General features: G+C 34.9%; 1 protein-coding gene across 5 annotated transcripts in view; it reads right to left on the reverse strand.

Moving 5' to 3' along the window:
- The window catches only part of EBF3 (EBF transcription factor 3), a 195,939-nt gene that overhangs the window by 54,602 nt on the left and 121,337 nt on the right, over window positions 1-20,000 (reverse strand). For 3 of the 5 annotated variants that reach the window (XM_081328871.1, XM_081328868.1, XM_081328870.1), the window contains exons 7-8: window positions 8,461-8,542; window positions 2,505-2,622 (exon numbers count right to left, since the gene is read on the reverse strand). In XM_081328871.1, the coding sequence (XP_081184997.1) occupies window positions 2,505-2,622; window positions 8,461-8,542 (200 nt within the window). Of the gene's footprint in view, window positions 1-2,477; window positions 2,623-8,460; window positions 8,543-20,000 lie in introns of all 5 variants that reach the window. The other 2 variants (XM_081328869.1, XM_081328867.1) reach the window with 1 other exon arrangement.

Genomic DNA, 20,000 nt, shown 5'->3' on the forward strand with positions numbered 1-20,000 from the left:
ATGTACTAATATTGGAAGAGATTGATCTGGATCTAAATGATAACCTAATACTCTATAGAACTAAGCTCATAATGAGACTAGTTTTTTCTTTCCATCCCCTGTCTGTCTGTCTGTCTGTCTGTCTGTCTGTCTGTCTCTCAGGAAGAAAAGGACTAAGACAGAGAATTCAGCCTTCTTAATTGTAAGCCTCATTAGTGATGGTTGCCAGGCAAATACACACCTATGAAAGAAGTAAACAATACGTCATAGATCATAATGACTCTTGCGCTTGGGGCAACCTTTAATTATTATATTTTTTTTGTTCTCTCTTACCTTAGCTATTAGAGAAGAAAAACATTTTTCTTCTGCAAAGAACATTAAAATTCTGATACCTAAATTATATTTTATTTAGTTCACCATTGCATGTAATCACCATTCCTTTATGTTTTCAGTAAATCTGATTCACTATTTGTGGATTGTTGAGTTTTATGTCATTACTAGAATTAATGAAAAGGCTGTTCAACTGTACAGTAAAGCCGAGTTGCCTAGCTTAAGTAGGCGCATGACCATGGTATATGAAGTAAAATGTTGATTCTTGGCATAAGAAGTTCAACAACAAACAAGCAGATTGTCTGTCAGGGCACCTAATCCAGCATCATGTTTATGATCATGGCTAGCTACATTTTTAAGGGCATAAGATGGGCATGGGGACACAAGTGCTATCTGCTTTTGTTCACATTGTTCAGAATAAGAAAAAGTGTCTGTGTTTTTTTCTCTCTCTGTATAATATATCTTGGAGGTCATATCTATTTGAGATCATATGACAATAAGCTCCTATTGAGTTTTATTTTTTGTCAATTTAATGAGTACCTTTTGAAAGTCAGAGGTTAATGTGCATCACTACATGCCCTACAATCAAAATTCATAATTTAATTATAAACAGTGTCAAGAAGTAACATGTGAAGAAATCATTTTCTGTTTGCAAATAAGCATGGCTTCAAAATTATGAAAGAATTAAAGGTTGAGTTTATCCTGATTTAGGGGAATGCAAGAAGCCATTCTTCAACATTGGTGAATGTAATATACAGTATCATTACACCCACATCATAACCTTTGCAATTCACCAGGATTCACTGACCCTCTATATTATTATTATTTTTTAAGTTACAGGGAGCATGGGACAAAGAACTCTTCTGTCACCAGTGGCAAGGACATATAGATGAATTCAACCTATTGATTTATAAGTCTTAAGGTAGATAAAATAGTTATTATTTGCAGAATTAATTTCTTGCCCAACTAGCTTATAACTTGACACTAGGTCAACTAATTAGACACCAAGTTCTCTGTTAATGCTATTTTTGCATTTCTGTTTCAATTTTTCACTAAATATTGGTTGTGATGTCTGCATCCTGAAACTGTTCTTCCCAAAAGATTCATGTGCCCCTCTTTTCTTATTGTTCTGAAAAAGTATAAACCTAACTTTTATTTTTCAAACAGTTGTCTCCATGTTTGTTATTTCTGTAATTTAAGGACTAGCATAGTGTCTTCTATTTTTATTGTATTATTTCTTCTGATGTGGAAGATCATATATGTGGCAAAAAGTAGCCTATTAACGGCATAAATAAACACCATTTTTACCTGAAAAGAAAGCAAAATTTAATGTAATGTTTTCAACTCTCAAAGGAAGATTAGGCAAGATCTGTATTTCAGATCTGTATTATCTGAAAACCATTACTACATTGTCAGTGACAACTTTTTTATTTTAAATATAAATTATTTGGGGCAAATGTTATCTCTTTTTCAGTAAAATGTAACCTGTATTGCTTTATACTTTTAGAAATGTATCCATTATTACTCTATAGATTTGTAAGGTATCAGTAGCTCTTTCAATAAAAGTAACTGGGATTGGATTTGGCCTTACGTAAATCCTAGATAAATATCAGATGCTAGATGCTTGAATATGCAACATGCAGTGGTTGACAGTGTTTTATTTTAGAGAATTGAAATTACTTTTCTCTTTGTACACTAACATTTTTAGGAAAAAAAGGATGAGTAGATATAGTGCCTTAATGTGCTGCAGTAAGGCCCAGTCCAGTGAGTGAAGTCATAGTAAATTCTTTACAAAAACTACCATTAATCATCTTTTAAGGTTGTATGCAAACTTACATGCATAATGTATATTTTTCTGATGATTTCAAAAAGCCAAAGTAAAAGAAAATCGAACTGAAACAGAAAAAGCTGTTAGCAAATAAATAGAGAAGAATAGAAAATGGCTGAACATTGCAGATGTTAGATGTTATGAGAAAGTTAAGTCAAAAGCAAATAAAGAAGGAACAACCTTGTTTTTAAAGTGGAATCAGAAAAGCTAATGCATTTTAATGGAATGAATCCAGAGGACAAAGAAACCATGAAAAATAAATAAATATGGTGGTGTGCGGGGAAAAAAATGGTGCAAAGAAAGCATTGCAAATTAAAAAGGCATGTAAATGTGTGCCTACCATTTTCCAGATAAGAAGGGGCCGTACCTTCTGAGGGGTCAAGGCGGCGAGCTCGCCTTCCATGTTTGGAGTTGTTGTGTACAAACATGTTGTCTGAGACAGCCAGAACATGGCCATCCACATTGACTGTTGTTGATACAACAACCTAGGGGGTAAAGAAAGAAAAAAAGACATTTCTTTTTTGAAGCATACACACTCTGAAAATGGGGTGCACCTATTGCAATAAAGCTCATGCTGAAAAAATGTATAATGTTGTATCTATTTTTATGAACTCCGTCTTATTCATAGATGCAATTCACTCTTTTTTTGGCCAACGCCAGAGATTTTTCTACACATAGTTCCCCTCCCTTCTTCAACACCCTCCACACTAATTAGAGTTTAATCTCCTATTATGCTAACAAATGAATTCAATTCTAGGAAAATATTCTTCCAGTCATTTGTTTCAGAAACACCCCTCTAACCACTCATTTTAAAAGCTACTGTTTTGATTGATCTGTTGATATATTGATTAGATAGTTTATCTAATTAAAATTTGTACACTTGAGACTGTCTTCAAATGAAGAATTGTGAGCACTCAAAGTCAAAGGGGAAAATACTTCATAAATCAGTAGCTATATGTAACTTTCTGCTGTTCTCTTCAGAAATGATCTTTAGGTCATTTTTGCTATCGTATTTACAAAGCAATCTTATAAATAGCTGTTATGGGACAGGGAATTTTCAAAAATAGAAGAATTGTCTCATTTAAAGATTGAAAAGGGGGGAAAAAAGAAATGGCATTCCCTTCCACTATAATAAACATTACTATTACTTGGCCTGGTATAATTTGACACAGGATGGCTTTAGCTTCTTCGTGCAACTCACACAGAACATTTCTTTTGCGCTTTCTAGAATCTGAGAAAAAGAAATCCAGACCAGATATTGACACCTTCTTTGAGATTATATGATTGTAGCTATTCTAGTGCACCATTAAAATATCCTATGGATTACTTAGCAAGATAGAAACAGACATAAGGAGATGTTTACATCCCTTCATCTTTTTTCTGTTTTATTTTTAAAGAATATGCCTTCTTTCTGCATGCAGTACAGAAATATTCTTTCTAGCTATATACAATTCTCTCACATTTCCATTTTTCGTCCTTCAGAGAGAAAAAAAAGATTCACAAAATACGATGAAAAGAACTAGGAGAAGATTAACCTATGTTGGATTTGCACATCTATGTCAGAACAATTCTGATCACCAAAGGGAAAATTATAAATTACTCTCCAAAGAACTTTAAGGTTCTTTGCAGATAACACTAAGCTGGCAGGAATAGCCAACACCCTAGAAGAAAAGCTCAGGATCCAAAAGGTTCTTGAGCAATGAGCCCTATCTAACAAAATGAAATTTAATATAGAGAAAAGCAAGGTTTTACAGCTAGGCAGGAAAAACTAAAGGTACAAGTATAGATTAGGCCAGAGGTAGGCAACCTCGGTTTTTTTTATGACTCATGGACTTCAACTCCCAGAATTCCTCAGTCAGCATAGCTGACTCAGAAATTCTGGGAGTTGAAGTCCATGAGTCATAAAAGAGTCAGCATAGCTGACTCAGTAATTCTGGGAGTTGAAGTCCATGAGTCATAAAAGAGCCGAAGTTGCCTACCCCTGGATTAGGCGAAACCTGGCACAAAAACAGTAACTATGAAAGGGACCTTGGAGTCCTAGTGGATGATCACTTAAATATAAGCCAGTAGTATGCAGCAGCAACCAAAAAAAGTTAACATAATTCTTGGTTGTATAAACAAAGGCATAGAATTCAAAATCATGCGAAGTATTAGTACCGCTTTATAAAGCTTTAGTAAGACCACACTTGGAATACTGCATCCAGTTTTCATCACCGCATTACAAAAAAGATGTTGAGACTTTGGAAAAAGTGCAGAGAACAACAACTAAGATGAATAAGGGCCCAGAGACTAAAACATTTGATGAAGGTTACAGGAATTGGGTATGGCTAGTCTAGAGAAAAGAAGGACTAGGGGTGACATGATAATGGTGTCCCAGTATTTGAGAGTCTGTCACAAAGAAGAGGGGGACAACTTATTTATCAGAAGGCAAGACAAGAAACAATGAATGGAAACTAATCAAGGAGAGAAGCAATCTGGAATGAAGGAGAAGCTTCCTAACAGTGAGGACAATTAACGGGTGGAACAGCTTGCCTTCAGAAGTTGGTAACTGGAGGTTTTTAAGAGAAGACGAGAAAGCCACCTGCTTGAGCAGGAGCTTGGTAGAAGACCTCCAAGGTCCCTTCCAACTCTATTCTGATTGATTGAATGCATGCTTAATGTGTGATAACTAATGTTTTCTGCAACTGAAAACAGCATAGTGAATATGAATATCAGAAACGACTTCAGGCACTTCTAATACAGAAAGTAGCCATAATCAACTTAATTCATATGTTGATTTATTCTACTATGACAATGGTTTTTCCTTTCTTATCTTTAATTGGAGATCTTCTATTTCCAAGTTCAGAAGCACATTTAACCCTGGCTATTACTATCGCTGTGTCCACCACAGGAAAGTGATGGATAAGGCTTTCCAACTATTTCTTAGCACAAATTTTAAAATGAATACTTACAAAAATGAAAATTCTCGCATTAACATCTGTCCATTAGATGTTAGGTGCCATTTTACTGTAATGATCAATTATATCATTATAATGAAATGCCTTTCCTATTGCATTCCATATATAGACTTGTAAGACACTTTCGTATGTTGTATTTATTGTTAAGGATCCTATATGTGCTTATAAGTCTACAAATCAAACTTAGAAAATTATATCACAAACTGAGACAGAAACTCCAGTGACAACAATGTGTATAGTACTTAAGGTTTGACTAGGTTAAGTATTTGACTAGACCAAAAAAAATCTAGATGCACTTTCAGCCATAGATACTCATAGAGAAACAAAATAAATGGAACCACACACTTATTCTCCATCCAAATACCTTACAGCAGGGGTCCCCAACCCCGGTCAGCTGCTGGCACCGGTCCATGGCCTGTAGGGAACCGGCAGGAGAGCATGCAAAGCTTCATTTACACATGCACGGGATCTAGGCTGCATGTGCTAAACCATCCCTCCCCTACTGCTACTGCCGGCGCCAGTCCATGGAACCAGAAAGATTGGGGACTGCTGCTTTACAGGATTTTTGTGAGTCTCTATTGCCTTGGGATCCTGGAGATAAGGTAAGATATTAATCTAATATATAAATAAATAAAAAGGTTTCACTACTTCTGTACAGTCATTTCTCTAGGTATCTGCGCTTCTTTTTCTAAAGAACCACTTCTTATTTTTCTAGTGCTGAGATTAGGGAAGTTTCTATGCATATTGACAAAAAAATCACACATTTCTTGAAAGAAAAGAAAGGAAGAAAGGAACAACTTACAATGGTATCACAGATAAATTAATGCAATATACTTTCCCTTTGGAAACCAGTGAGTACAAGGCATCAGATATAAATTCTTTTATATTTTCAATGTTTTAGATCACCTTTGATCCTGTTTTTTTTCCACATGCTCTAATTAGCTATCAGCTATTATAGCACCTTCTCCTGTATATTCGGCCTCCTCTGAGGCAGCCATCTGTGTTCCCCTTGAGAAAAGCCTGAGGGTGTTTCTCTAGAAGTCTGCGATTCTGCAGCCTGCACTGTTTTCTCAGGGGAAAAAAAAAGCAAAACATCCCTCCCCCCACCCCCACCCCGCAAAAATACACATGCACAGACTGTATTTTTGCCTTGGTTATCCATTTTAAGGGGCTCGCACTGTTAACTATTTACAACATTTTAAATTTCATCCTATCTATAGTTACCTTATTAAGGCAGTGGTTTTTAGCTTTCATGAGTTGTAAGACGATTCATACACCACATAAAGTTTAAAGTGTTTTTAGGACTGAATTGTCAAAACAGTTGTCCGTAGAATGAAACATATTTAAGTAGAGTCCTAAACCAAGTTTTTGCCTCTTTTTTTTCTCTAACTGATAGACCCACAATATAATTTTTAAAGGATAAAGTCTTTAAATATGCACTACAAATTTATCAGTGAGTACCAATATGGGGGAAAGAGGGTGGCTGTCTCAGACACAAAAGTATGTTTTATATTCTCTTTAGTTTTATTTGATTGGCTCATTTTTGCCATGCTTCTAATGAAAATGCTGACACATATATTTTTAAAACAGGTTTAAAATCTTGTTTAAGACCTGACATCCTGTTAAATCTACTTAAACATTGTAAGAAGTCGGCTTATTATCTACGGAAGCTGAAGGAAGACTTTTTAGGAGTTCTGTTACCAGCTACATGATTACTTATGACTGGTGTGGCAAGTGGATATTTCTACTAATTCCAGGTTTTAAGTTCAGGTAATGCAAATTTCAAAGACTTTATCGATCCTTTAAAATGTATTTTGTAAGTCTACCAACTGGAAAAAAGTAAAAGAAAAATCTTCAGTTAGAACTGCACTTAGCACAAGTAGTCTTCACTTAATGACTAGTCACTGAATGACCATTCAGAGTTATGACAGCCTTGGGAAGGGTGCTTTACAATCTGCACAGCATTTCCAACTATTGTAAAATGTTGCCCTCTCCCTCCCTATGGTCATGTGACCACATGCCAGGGTTTAGCTCATGTTTATAACCAGTTGCAATATCCTGTGGTCTTATGATCATGATTTGCAACTCTGGTGCCATTTTTCATCAAACGCTCGTCGGGTATGCCGGATTATCTTAATAACTATGTGGTTCAATTAACTAGCATGGTGACTTACTTTACGACAGTTTTAAAAATGGTCACAAAATCAAATTAGGTCATGTGGTGGCAAGCATATCAACTGCCCTGAATTATAACCAAAATTCCAAGGGTTTTCCTAAATCAAGGACCATCTGTATGTTTCATTTTATGGATAATTGTACTGACAATTCAACCCTACAAGCACTTTATGTCTTTCAGTGGATCATTATTATCAATGATACATGAACTTAAGATACATGAAAATGAGGACTTCATGAAGTTATTTTTAAGTGTTACCTTTTTATTTCCTACACAGGTATTTATGGTAGAATGAATCATTTTATTGAATTGGGAAACTATGCATATCAACCCTCTGCTATAGCCTTTAATAATGCTGTTATTCTATTATGTTATTTTTAACATTTTTCTTAATTGCTCGTGAAAGTAATTATCTGTTAAAGCATAAACTGTTCTATAGTAGTTTGGATTAACCAAGGTAGATTTGGAAAACAATTCTACTTCTCCCATGTTAATATGTAAAAAAATATACTACATAAAAATTACAATGATGAATCCAACTTTCAAGAAATTCTTTTTCTACAGAAATTACATTTTATTATAATTTTTTAATTTAATTTAATTTAATTTAATTTATTGAGATTTGTATACCGCCCTTCTCCCAAAGGGACTCAGGGCGGTTCACAGGGCATAAATATAAATAACAATACAAACATTAAAAGACAATTAAATCAGTGCCCAAGTTAAAACAAAAATAATAAAACAAGCCTATAAAAAACCCATGTACCCCCATCAGGCCAGACCCGCTAGTTCAAATAAATGGGTCTTATTCAATAGCATAGAGAAAGCTCTGAAGGTAGGAAAATTATTATCAGATATTTCCAAGTTCTTTTTTTCTTTTCTTTTTTTTTTGCAAGGAGAAACAGTCCTGCTTAGGTCTATTCAGTTCATCATAAGAGAAATAACTAAAATGGGAAGTAGAAGAACAAGACAGAATTTCTGTTTCACTCCTGAAGGAGAACTGAAAATATAACTTGCAATTAAATTAGACAAATAATTACTGGGGAAATGACAAACCTTGGTTAAATTTGCTGCTTTGAATGTTCTTTCTAAAGAAAAAAATAGTACTGAAATAATATAATAGGCTTTCCCTCTGTAAAAATCCTTACAAATCGTCTGTATGTAATTTTAATTCTTTTTTAAAACAGTACCTGGAATCTTCGCATATCGCGCGGGTTGCCTGCATTCTTCAGACAGTTTTGATTGCACTTGAGGAAAAACTTTAGAAAAAATCTACAAAAATACAAAATTAGAATTTGTTAGAAAAATCAGGCATTAAGAATAAATGTTGAAGCATGTAATATGTTGTTGCTACAAATGGCAAGTGATGGATAGCTGAAAATATACTCGTTTTATTACTGTAAAGTAGTAATAGATCCAGACTGAAGATTTTTCTTATAGCAACAATATATATGATCTTCCTATATTTGAGCAAAATATATTTGGCCATCCAAAAGTGCAGTTCAGTGCAAACCTATTTAATAATATTAATGTTGCAATCCTAATAATGTTTATTCAGGTCTATCCATGATTCAGATGTCAGAATATCTACAATTTTACACCACCTTATTCAAGAATATGTTCCACAAAATTCAGCAATATTAATTTTATCTGACATATATTATATTAGTATAGAAACAGAAACCAACATAAAATAAATGGCTGGGGTACTTTACATTATTACAGGGTATTACAATTTTCTACATGCTTTAGTAAAGAAGAATTATAGATGGCCCAATTGGCTGCATAGTATGCAATCTGCTTCCTGATACATGTGGAAAAATGCATTTAGTTTATTTCATCCAGAATGGGTTTATCCCTATGAAGAAGTCTCCAAAATCTCACCATTCAAAGTTCAAGGTAAAATAAACAAATAAACAAAACTTTTAATTTATAATCACTTTAGCAATTCCTGATGAAGAAGGCAGCTTGAAAACTGGTAGGATTTTTTAACCCTGAATGCCAGCTAAATCCTAACACAGTAGATCAAGAAACAAATTGTGCTACTACAACACAACCACAGAAAATGCCTAATGGAATTCTCCAGTAAGAAATGTAGGCATGTTGATATCGTGGGATTCTCAACAATAGACACAGCATTTAATTGTTTATGAATCCCCCTTCCCCTCCCACTTTGTCTGAATAAATCCATGAGTTGTATCATGGATTTAGCAGAGCTACTGAAGAAGGTAAGTGGACAGCCACTGAAATGTTTTTGACATATCTATACTCATAAAATCTGAGCATCAAAACTTGATGCATTTGGACAATCCCTGGGGAGAAAGTACCAACTCTTCAAATGGCCATAAACAAATGCTATCATCTAATCCAAACCAGGGTGAGGCTGATCTAGTAAGGCCCAATAGTATTTTCCTAGAAAATACTGGTGTGTGTATGGGGGGGAAACCATGGAAACAAGAGTGAGACACTTTGAAAGGCAAGAGCCAATTTGGTGTAGCAATTAAGGCATCAGGCTAGAAACTTAGATGCTATGAGTTCTAGTCCCACCTTAAGTGTGAAACTAGCCGGGTGACCTTCGAACAGTTATTGTTTTTTAGTCCTAGGAAGGAAGCCATGGCAACCCACTTCCAAAATCTTGCCCCCCCAAAATGGCAGTGAGTTGCCCAGGCAGTCACCAGCAGTCAACACAGGTTTGAAGGTACCATGAATGAATGAATGAATGAATGAATGAATGAATGAATGAATGAATGAATGAATGAATGAATCTGAAAGGCAGTATGTTTGCAAGATTTTCAGCCTTGATCTTGATAGCCTCCAGAAATAGGGAAGGAAGGGTCCTGTACCAGACTCACAGGATGATATTATTATTATTATTATTTATAACAGAACAGAATAACAGAGCTGGAAGGGACCTTGTAGGTCTTCTAGTCCAACCCCCTGCTCAAGCAGGAGACCCTATCCCATTTCAGAGGGGTGGCTGTCCAGTCTCTTCTTAAAAGCCTCTAGTGATGGAGCACCCACAATTTCTGAAGGCAAGCTGTTCTATTGGTTAATTATTCTAACTATCAGAAAATTTCTTCTTATTTATAGATTGGTTCTCTCCTTGGTTAGTTTCCAACCACTGCTTCTATTATTATTATTATTATTATTATTATTATTATTATTATTATTATTATTATTATTATTATTATTATTATTATTATTATTATTATTATTATTATTATTAATCATCGCACAGTCAGCCAGATGTTCAGTCTGGATTTGGCATTTTTGTCTACCTATCAAATCCTTATCAAGGACCTGAGTTAGGCAGATGTGGATGTTTGATATCGTCGCCAGATGGAAGCACTTCCTAGTAAGGCCGCCTTTTGCAATTGACTAATGGTGAATTTGTCAATGCCAATGGTGTTCAAGTGGTGCTCCAGTTGTTTTGGGATTGCACCCAAAGCGCCTATTACTATTGGTACTACCCTTGCTATTATTATTATTATTATTGTTGTTATTATTATTATCTTTTATTCATTAAACATGAACCTCAGTCAACTGAACATTCAAATTGACTGGCACTGATGGTTGACACGGGTTGCTGCCAGCATCCTAGGTATCAACCAGGTACCTCCTTAAAATGTAGGATGTTCCGAGTAGCACAGCTTTTTGTAGCATTGCTGAAGTTATTGTAGAAAGCTGCAATTTCTTGATGTATTTTGCAAAGTTTGTGGACATAGTTCCCAGTGCCCTGATGACAATGGGTATCACTGTTACATGTTTCATCCATAATCACACAGTTTCAATGGCCAGGTCGCAATATTTCATATTTTTTTCCAGTTCTTTTTCTTCGACTCTGGTATCTCCTGGTACAGCAATATCAATCAGTTATATGCTTCTGGCGTATTGTGTTCCAAATGGCGATCTGTCTGTATTCGAAAGTCCCACAAGATCTTCACCCTCTCATTCTCAACAGCTTTTTCCACCCTATGTTCCCATGACTTTTCAGACACAGGCAAGTTGTATTATTATTATTGTTGTTGTTGTTGTTGTTGTTGTTGTTGTTGTTATTATTATTATTATTATTATTATTATTCCAATGTCTTTTCCTGAAATCAAGTTTCTGGCCTGAAGAGTAGCAGAAGGAGTATCAGTGAGTCCAACATCTGGCAGCAGCGCAGTTGGCAAGTAAGTAAAAAGATCTGTACAGTGGTACTTTGATACTCAACTGCTTTGAAACTCATCAAATTTTGTACTCAACACATTTTAATGTGAAAATTTTGCCCTGGTACTCATCGTTTATTTGGTACTCAACACACAAGCTAGAACATGTTGGTATCTATTGCCTTGGGACTCAGTACATTATTCCTTATGGGAAAACTTTGTTGGCACACATCGTTTTTGCATCTCCCGGAACCAATTAATGATGAGTACCAAGGTACCACTGTAGTTGCTATACCTATTCTTGGGGAAGCCACCATCTCTCCTTTCACTTCCTTTTACTGGGGTAGATCATTTAGAAAATGTAGTTTCCTTAAGCAATTCCATCTGCTGATATTCCATCTGGAGAGCATGAATAGACTGAAGAAGAGCTGAGAGAATCTTAAACAAGTTCTGATACATGTTAGCAAGATGAAAAAACCTGAAGTAACCACTGTACTTTCAGCATCTGCCACTGTAAGAGATTTTCTTTAAAGGGAGATTTTGAAGCAGGATGATTCATTGCTTACTAAAGAGGAGGAAAATTTGCTTCCAAAATGCTGGTATTTGCAGAAGGAGTCTTCACAGAAATAAGGACATAACCAGAAGATACAATAACTAATTTTCTGTGAGATTTTGGATACTATTTTATATGAACTCTCAGGATAATAGATTCAATAAACACTTGCCTCCAATCCAGAGGGAATTTCTACAATGAAATTCCTACATTTCATGTAGGAATTTCTACATATGATCTTTAATAAAGCTAACATTCAAAATAGTATATACAATCAAGTGTTTGCCTCTTTCATCAATTCTTTTCAGCTAAATTGGTAAAAGTAGATATGATAGTTATATACTAAGATGGGATCCATTTTGTTTCTTTTGGTTTTTAATAGATTGAATAAAGACTAGATTCTTTCTTCCTCTGAACATCTATTAAAGAGTATTGAAGAAGCGCAACAGCCAACACAGCCCTAATAATAATTAAAAACAATACAGACAATTCACTTAAAAAAGGAAATGTAAGGAATACATTCAGTGATATATCTTATTTGATATATCAAATCAAGACACTTGACACAATTAAGTACAGTTAAGTATTGTGTGCTCTTAAAGCAGTTTTCTAAAACTTGGTATGTTATTTTTCAATTTAAAAAGTCAAATATCTCTAAGGACTATAACTGAGCATGAAGTATCTATTCCATCAATGAGTTGTAGCATTTCCTAAACTTTAAAAAAATGTATTAGGAATAGAAGGAATCGTACAATCAACTGGGCTCTTGAGTTCTTATTCAATGACCAAGAAAAAAAGTTTTTTGAATACATATCAATCCAGGTTTAGAAGGGAATTCCTTATCTTTTGAAATCAAATCAACATGTCAGTGTCTATGAGAATTCATATTGATTCCCTTCATTTGATGCTAATATTCAGAGGGGAAAAAAATAAATACGATGAACTTTAATCCTATCTCAGTTCTGCCCACACCCTGTCTCTTCTGCAGGTCTTGTAAGGAAGGTAAATATTGAGAATAATGTGAAAATCATTTATTGGAAAGAGTAGCTGCCCTTAGTAAACTCTATGGAACTGTAAGAAGATATACACTGTGGTTCTTTCCCCCTTTGCCTGTTATTTACTCACAATGGGAAAGGTGTTTGTTTCTGAGTCTTATCTTTCTTAGAGAAATCTTTTGTTTGAAAATTATTAAGTTTCTGCTCAAATGCCACCTGTTGATCTACTTTCTTGTCTTTTTCTTGCCATATCATTTGCTAAGTAGAGTTCTAATAAGAATAATAAAAAATAGGTTCTTGGGAAGAACTTTCGCTAAAAACTTGCAGCTGCAACTTCACATTGCTGTGAACAGATCATCATAATTTATTCATTAATTACAATATGTTATTATGGGCTATCAAATGGGTGTCAGCACTTAGTGATTAACTAGACAGATTTGCCATGTACCAATTTTCACAGAAATGGTATAAATATGAAACTTATTATAGAAATTAGAAAAATATGCAGGACAGTGAATGTAATTTATGAAAGGCTGAGGTCAAAAACCTTTGGAAGAGGATAGATTATTAAGAGAAAAGGAGTTTCCTCTTATTTTAATTAATAATTTCTAAATCATTATTTCACATTTATCTTGAATAAAACCCTACACATCTTGCCATATTCTGAAAAGGGAATTAAGAATAGAATTAGGATGCTCAAGATGAAATACCCTTTTTTCACCCAAACTCTCTTATAAAGTTTAGGAAAGAAAATAAATTTCCATGGTCAATATTATATATTCATTTTCCAGGATAAGTAGTTGGGACTGGAAATTCCAGGACTCTGGTATTGTCATACATGGCAGTCATGTAACTCTGGGATGCTGCAACCATTGTGGGTACATGCTAGTTTCCAAGTGGCCAAATTTCAATCATGTGACCATGGAGATCTTGAAATGGTCAGACGTTTGAGAACCAGCCATAAGTCACTTTTTTCAGTGCCATTGTAACTCATGAAACAAATTGGTCCTAAGGCAAAAATTACCTGAACCACATGTAGGCCAGTAGCTGTTCTCCCACTAAAGCAGGGCTATCAAATTGGCGGCCCACGGGCCAGACGCGTCATGTGCAGGCCATGGCCACCCCACCTCCACAAAGGCAAAAACCATCATGATACGTCACGATACATCACATGACGCGATCGAGTTTGACACCCGTGCACTAGTGGTTCACATTTCAAGAATTGTTTTCCCTTACGTATTTCCTTCATAGTGGTATGTTTTATTCAATGGTACCTTCTCCATGTGAAAAATTAAGCTTAGCCACCTACTATTCCTCTTGAGAAACAGCTTCGTTTAAAATAATTGTAGCTAATCACATTCTGTCTACATGATCTGTTGCTCTAAAGAAAAAAACCCGTAGAAGAAAAATGACTAAATACTTTGCGTAATAGGTAAAGTAATCATATATTATAAATCTGAGAGCAAAAACAAGATAAATCTTCGAACTATTAATAATGATTTTGATTTGGGAGCAGTCAAATAGATAAATTGAACTAAAGACAAAAATGACCCAAGGTGTCATTTATATTGTATATATAAAATATTACACATATTTTTTGTTCATGATCTATTTAATCGTGGCACAAGCAGAAAACACTGCAATAACAACAAGGGCACTGAGTATCTGCTCACTCTGATGAAGAAGAGGGGAAAAAAGTTAAGATGTGTAATTATAATGATTTATGCAATCATTCTTTTCTTCTGTCACTTCCATCCCTTTCATAGTGATGGAATTAGCTGGTTTGTAAATGTATTTTCACTGATCCATAAATTCTGTCTCTCTTATTTAGAACTATACGTTCTGGATGAAGCTAGTAGATACAGATAGTTCCCCTGCACTATTGAATTTTTGAGACAATCCTTTTAATAAATGAGTTGTATATTTTGAAAGAAAATATATATAGCTCTACGAGACAGTTGGACAGGTGTAGTGGGTTTTTGCTACCTTGCATGAATGAATGGCTTAAATATATTCCCTTTTCTAATTCTGAAACTCTTAATTTTTTTAATTGCCTGTCTCTGAATCTTTTTAATATTTTTCTTGGTCTGGGTGCTCCAGTGCTGATTTTATCCAGGTAAAGAAGAGTGACAACAACTAAAAGCACAATTGTTACTCGTCCCAACTTCTGCCAACCTAGCAGTTCGAAAGCATGTAAAAATGCAAGTAGAAAAATAGGGACCACTACGGTGGGAAGGTAACAGCATTCCGTGCACCTTTGGCGTCTAGTCATGCTGGCCACATGACCAGGGAGAAATCCTTGGACAAGCGCTGGCTCTTCGGCTTTGAAACAGAGATGAGCACCGGCCCCTAGAGTTGGAAACAACTAACACGCATGTGCAGGGGAAACTTTACCTTTTTAAAGAAGGGGAAAAGGCAAGACCACACCAAAAAAACAACAGCAAACCCAATCTGGATGCTCAGAAAACAGAGAAAATATGAAAAATAAAAGACTCATAAGTGAGCAGTGTGATGTGACCCTCAAAATGACAAATGCAATTAGAGACTTTACCAACAAAACTTTTTATTTATTTATTTATTTATTTAAACGGCTAACCATCTCACAAAGGTGATTCTGGGGCCTAACAAAAATGTTAAAAATGCAATATAAAAGCAATATAAACAATAAACTTCACAGTCAACCAAAACACAAAATGGCTGTTGAAGACACCATTCAGCACTGTGGGCTCAGTTACTTCTGCAACCAACTTGTCCGGAAAACAGCCAAATCTTAAAGACTTTCTAAAAAGTGACCAGAGATGAGACCTAACTAATCTTGGATAGTACAGCAGAACTACAGCAAAGGCACAATTCCTAGCTCCTGCCTGATTGACTTGACTCAGAGCATGCCCTGCTGCCCAACCTAATGGGAGAGTTAGTAACAAAGGGAGTAAGTGCTCACTGAAACACATTTATTTACATTCCCAGACCAATAAAACACAAATGCAGAATTCAAAATTCAGAAATCTCAATAAAACAGGTATGATTTATTTTTTGAAAAAAGCCCTGAAGGTATTAATAAATGAAAAGAGTATATCACCCAGCCTTTGCATCCCATAGCTACTGCAAGAAACTTGGCAACCTTGTAAGATTGTAATTTCAGAAAGAAGCCTAAAATATCTGATAATTAGGTTTATGAGTGCCAGATGCCATGGCAACACAAGGGGCAGTGTAGCAAAGGGTTACTGACCTTACTGTGTATCTGAGCAGAAGCACATATGATTGTTATGTGAGAGACTAGTATATTTGCCTATGGTCTTCAAAATAGGTGAAAATTTGAAACTAGGTTAAAAAAAATCTCCTTATGTGACACATTCACGATGTTGTAGAAGTAGCTACATCATTTCCAAATTATGGTGAAAACTAGTTTATGTAGGTCTGATCAGATCCCAACTCAACTATCATGTTTAATTTGGTTATCATATATTAAGAAGTCAGAAAAATTGGAAAAAGGTGCAGGTTTAATAAGGATGATCAGGCCTTGAAATGAAATCTTATGAGAATTATGGAACTGGATAGGTTTATCAGAGAAAAGATGACTGAGGAGAGATGCGATAGTACCTTTAAATCCATAAGGGGTGTAATAAATAAGAAAGTGAGTATAAGACCAAGAATAATCTTAAATTATATCAAGACTGGTTCAAGTTGAATGTTAAGACAATTCACTAAAAATAAGAATAGTTTACCAGAAGAACCAAGGTCAAGGCAAGTGATAAGTTTTCCATCATTAGATATATTCAAGCAGAAGCTGAACGTTTGTTTTTTTTATCAGAGATACCTTAATTTAGATTTCTGCACTCAGCATGATAGTGAACTTAATGGATACTTTTAACTTAACCAGGTCATGGTTAAGATGGTGCAGTTTTATGGTGTGATTATGCCATCATGAATTCAAGTCTACACTTAAATATCTTTTTGCTTCATGTCCACTTAGAGCACAAACAACTGAAATAAGTACGAAAGCATGACAGAATAATAAAATCACAAGTTTATGATTCTTTCATGCTTTCATACTTATTGCAGTAATCCATAAGACTTTCTTTGTGCTGTAAGTGGACATGAAAGCATAGAGATGTTTAAGTGTAGTCTTAAATTCATTATGGCATAATGACATCATATAACTGCATGATCTTAACCATGGCCTGGTCAAGTTGTTAATCCAAATCTCCCCCAGTCCAGAAAAGAAAGGTGAGATTTTATTATAGTTAATATCCAAAATTACTTAGCATTATCTTCATTTTGATTTTGTTAGCTAATATAATAAGAGTTCAGAAATCTAGTTACTTGGAATTACCTTCAGTTTAACTTTGTGAGCTGATATAGCTAGAGTTTGGAAACTTGGTTACAATTCAGATGCTCCCTTTTTTCTCTTTATCCGATATCAAAAGTGCTTTAAGCATAATTATCTTCTGTCTCATTCAACACACAAACTGTAAAAGTTTGTTTCATGTAAAATGGAATAATGAGCTGCAGTGTGGTTATATCAGTTTATATTTTTACTGCCATTTTACGATAGCTGAAGCTTCAATTTATCATTAAATTAAAATGCACTCTAAGTAGAATATAGTAAAAAGAGAGGAATTTGATAAAGAATATATTTTGAACTCATTTCAAGTCACCACCATTATTGTTTTCGTAGCGCTTGAAACAACACAACTAACAGTGCTACCCTCACTTGCTCTTTCACACACCCAAACACAAAACCAACCTAAAAACCCAAGGTTTATAAAGTTCGAATTAAATGGGATGCTGATAGTCCCGCTATAAAGACATTATAAAAACATCGGTTAAGTTCTCCCATTTTAGAACAAAATAGACTAAGAGGTGCATCAAAGCTGTATGAGCTATGAGAGAGGTTGCTGTGCAGAAATTGAAACAATGCTGACTTCTCCATTATAAGCTTCCCAGACATTTGGCCCAACATAGAACATCGAAATCCTGGCCTCTGTTTTCCACTACAAAAATACACTAACATTTTTTTTATTTTTCACATTTCTGTACCATCCTTCTCTGTCAAAGAGGGAAATACACAGATGTACAACACATATTGTATGTACCCTTCCTGATTAGATCCTCAATACACACACACACACTCATACCACAAATTACTTCACAACACAGAAGAAAATACAGATGCCTCCTATGGCCAGTATTAATAAAGAAGATGGAAAGAAATCAGGACATGAGGCTTCTTGCAATATCTGTAGACAGATTCATAGACATTCTTATGGTTTTAGTTATACAAGAGGACTAATGGGTTGAAATGGGCAATGAGATGGCCACAAATAATTTTCTAAATCACAGACATGGTAGCCCTAATAGAAGTACTGCGTTTAAATAGCTGACTGTTTAAATACAGAACTAAGTAAGGGCAAATTTTTGTATGTCCTCTGGAGGATGACTCTTGTCAAAAGGGGGGGGGGTCAATTTTCCGCTCAGAAGGATTTTGAGAACTTCATAGGCTTTTTTTAAAAATCAACTATTTTGACATTAGGCTTCTTGATTTTCCTTTGAACATATTGCTAAAGGAAGGGCACAAGACCTCTCAATTAAACTGCATTATCTATGACAAGGATTCATTATTTTGAAATCAAAATTACATCTTTTATTAACTCAACTCACCTATATATTTAGCTCACAATACCTCTTAACACCCATCTGCTATCAGTGTACATTGAGTCACTTGATATTCCACCCACCAATTTTTCCTAACAACCACTGTGCAATTAAATTCAACACGTTCTGTTGCGAGGTAAATTAGGCACACCTGCGGCCAGACTTCATTTGAACTGCATCAGAAAAGGACCTAACAAGGTGAGAGCACACCACAAAGTTATAGTCCTGTCAAGCAATTAGGTTTTCACTTCTGGGACATCCGCACAGTGCAATTATGCTACACATTACAACCTGGCTAATCTTCTGAACAAATGTCATGTCTCAGAGAAGGTAGTAAAAGCAGTTCATCTGCAAATGTGTCTGAGCTTAAGCCTTATGCACATAGCAATCTAGAGGAGACATTTCTGATCCCGGGAATGATTCCCCATTGTTTTTTTTCCCTCACACTCCACGCCACCTCACATAATTAACCTGGCTAAAGTCTTCTTCACGTTGTGAGGTTTTCTGAGAAATTAACAAGATTAAAATTATGGCAATTTTCCTTTTAAATGTATATATGACAACTGGAATTTCAAAATTCTAAATACTGGATAAATTAAATTGAGCAGGGTTTTGGTTTTGGTTTTAATTTGATGCCAAAATGCAAATCTCATTTGGGGATACAGGTCCGCCTCCACGGACCCATTCAAATATATGGTTTTTTGAAGAAAAATTGCCTAGGATGGAATTCAAAAGCATATTAATGAAAGGTGTTTTTTTTGACAATTTGTTATCTAGGTAACCTCTGAATCAAATTATCGGGGCATAGGTGCCCCACAGGATATAGAATGTAATATTTTATATAAATGGTGAATAGTAAATCAAAGTGGTGAGAAGAAAGATGTTTGCATTTTGACATGTGCTAGTTGTACATAATGGTAAGTTGCAACACAATGATAAAATCTGCAAAAATCTGTACAAACCATGGAGATTTTTGTGGTGGAGTAATATCTAAAAATAAATAAGTTACATAACATTGGTTTAATCTTTATTTAATCGAATTACAAGAAATGTTTAACCTCAACACAGTAACCAACATTAAAATTGCTTGGCTTGCACATTAAATATACTATTTGATTTAAAAATATGGCATTACATTTAACTTATGAAATTGTATAAAGAAAAATATCTTTCGAGTTGCATGGGCATCTGTGTGCATACCTAAACCAATTATTCTTTAAGTTGGTTTTCTTAAGTAATATCCAATAAGCACTTACCTTCTTTCAAGAATCAAATAAACAAAGAAATTAATACTCTTCTTATGAACAAAAACATCTTTCTGTTCATAAAAATCTTTGGTTTTAGCACCAATAAACTCTTTTATTACTGCTAAACATGG

The sequence above is a fragment of the Vipera berus genome, assembly GCF_964194415.1.
Source record: "Vipera berus genome assembly, chromosome: 5".
Lineage (NCBI taxonomy): Eukaryota > Metazoa > Chordata > Lepidosauria > Squamata > Viperidae > Vipera > Vipera berus.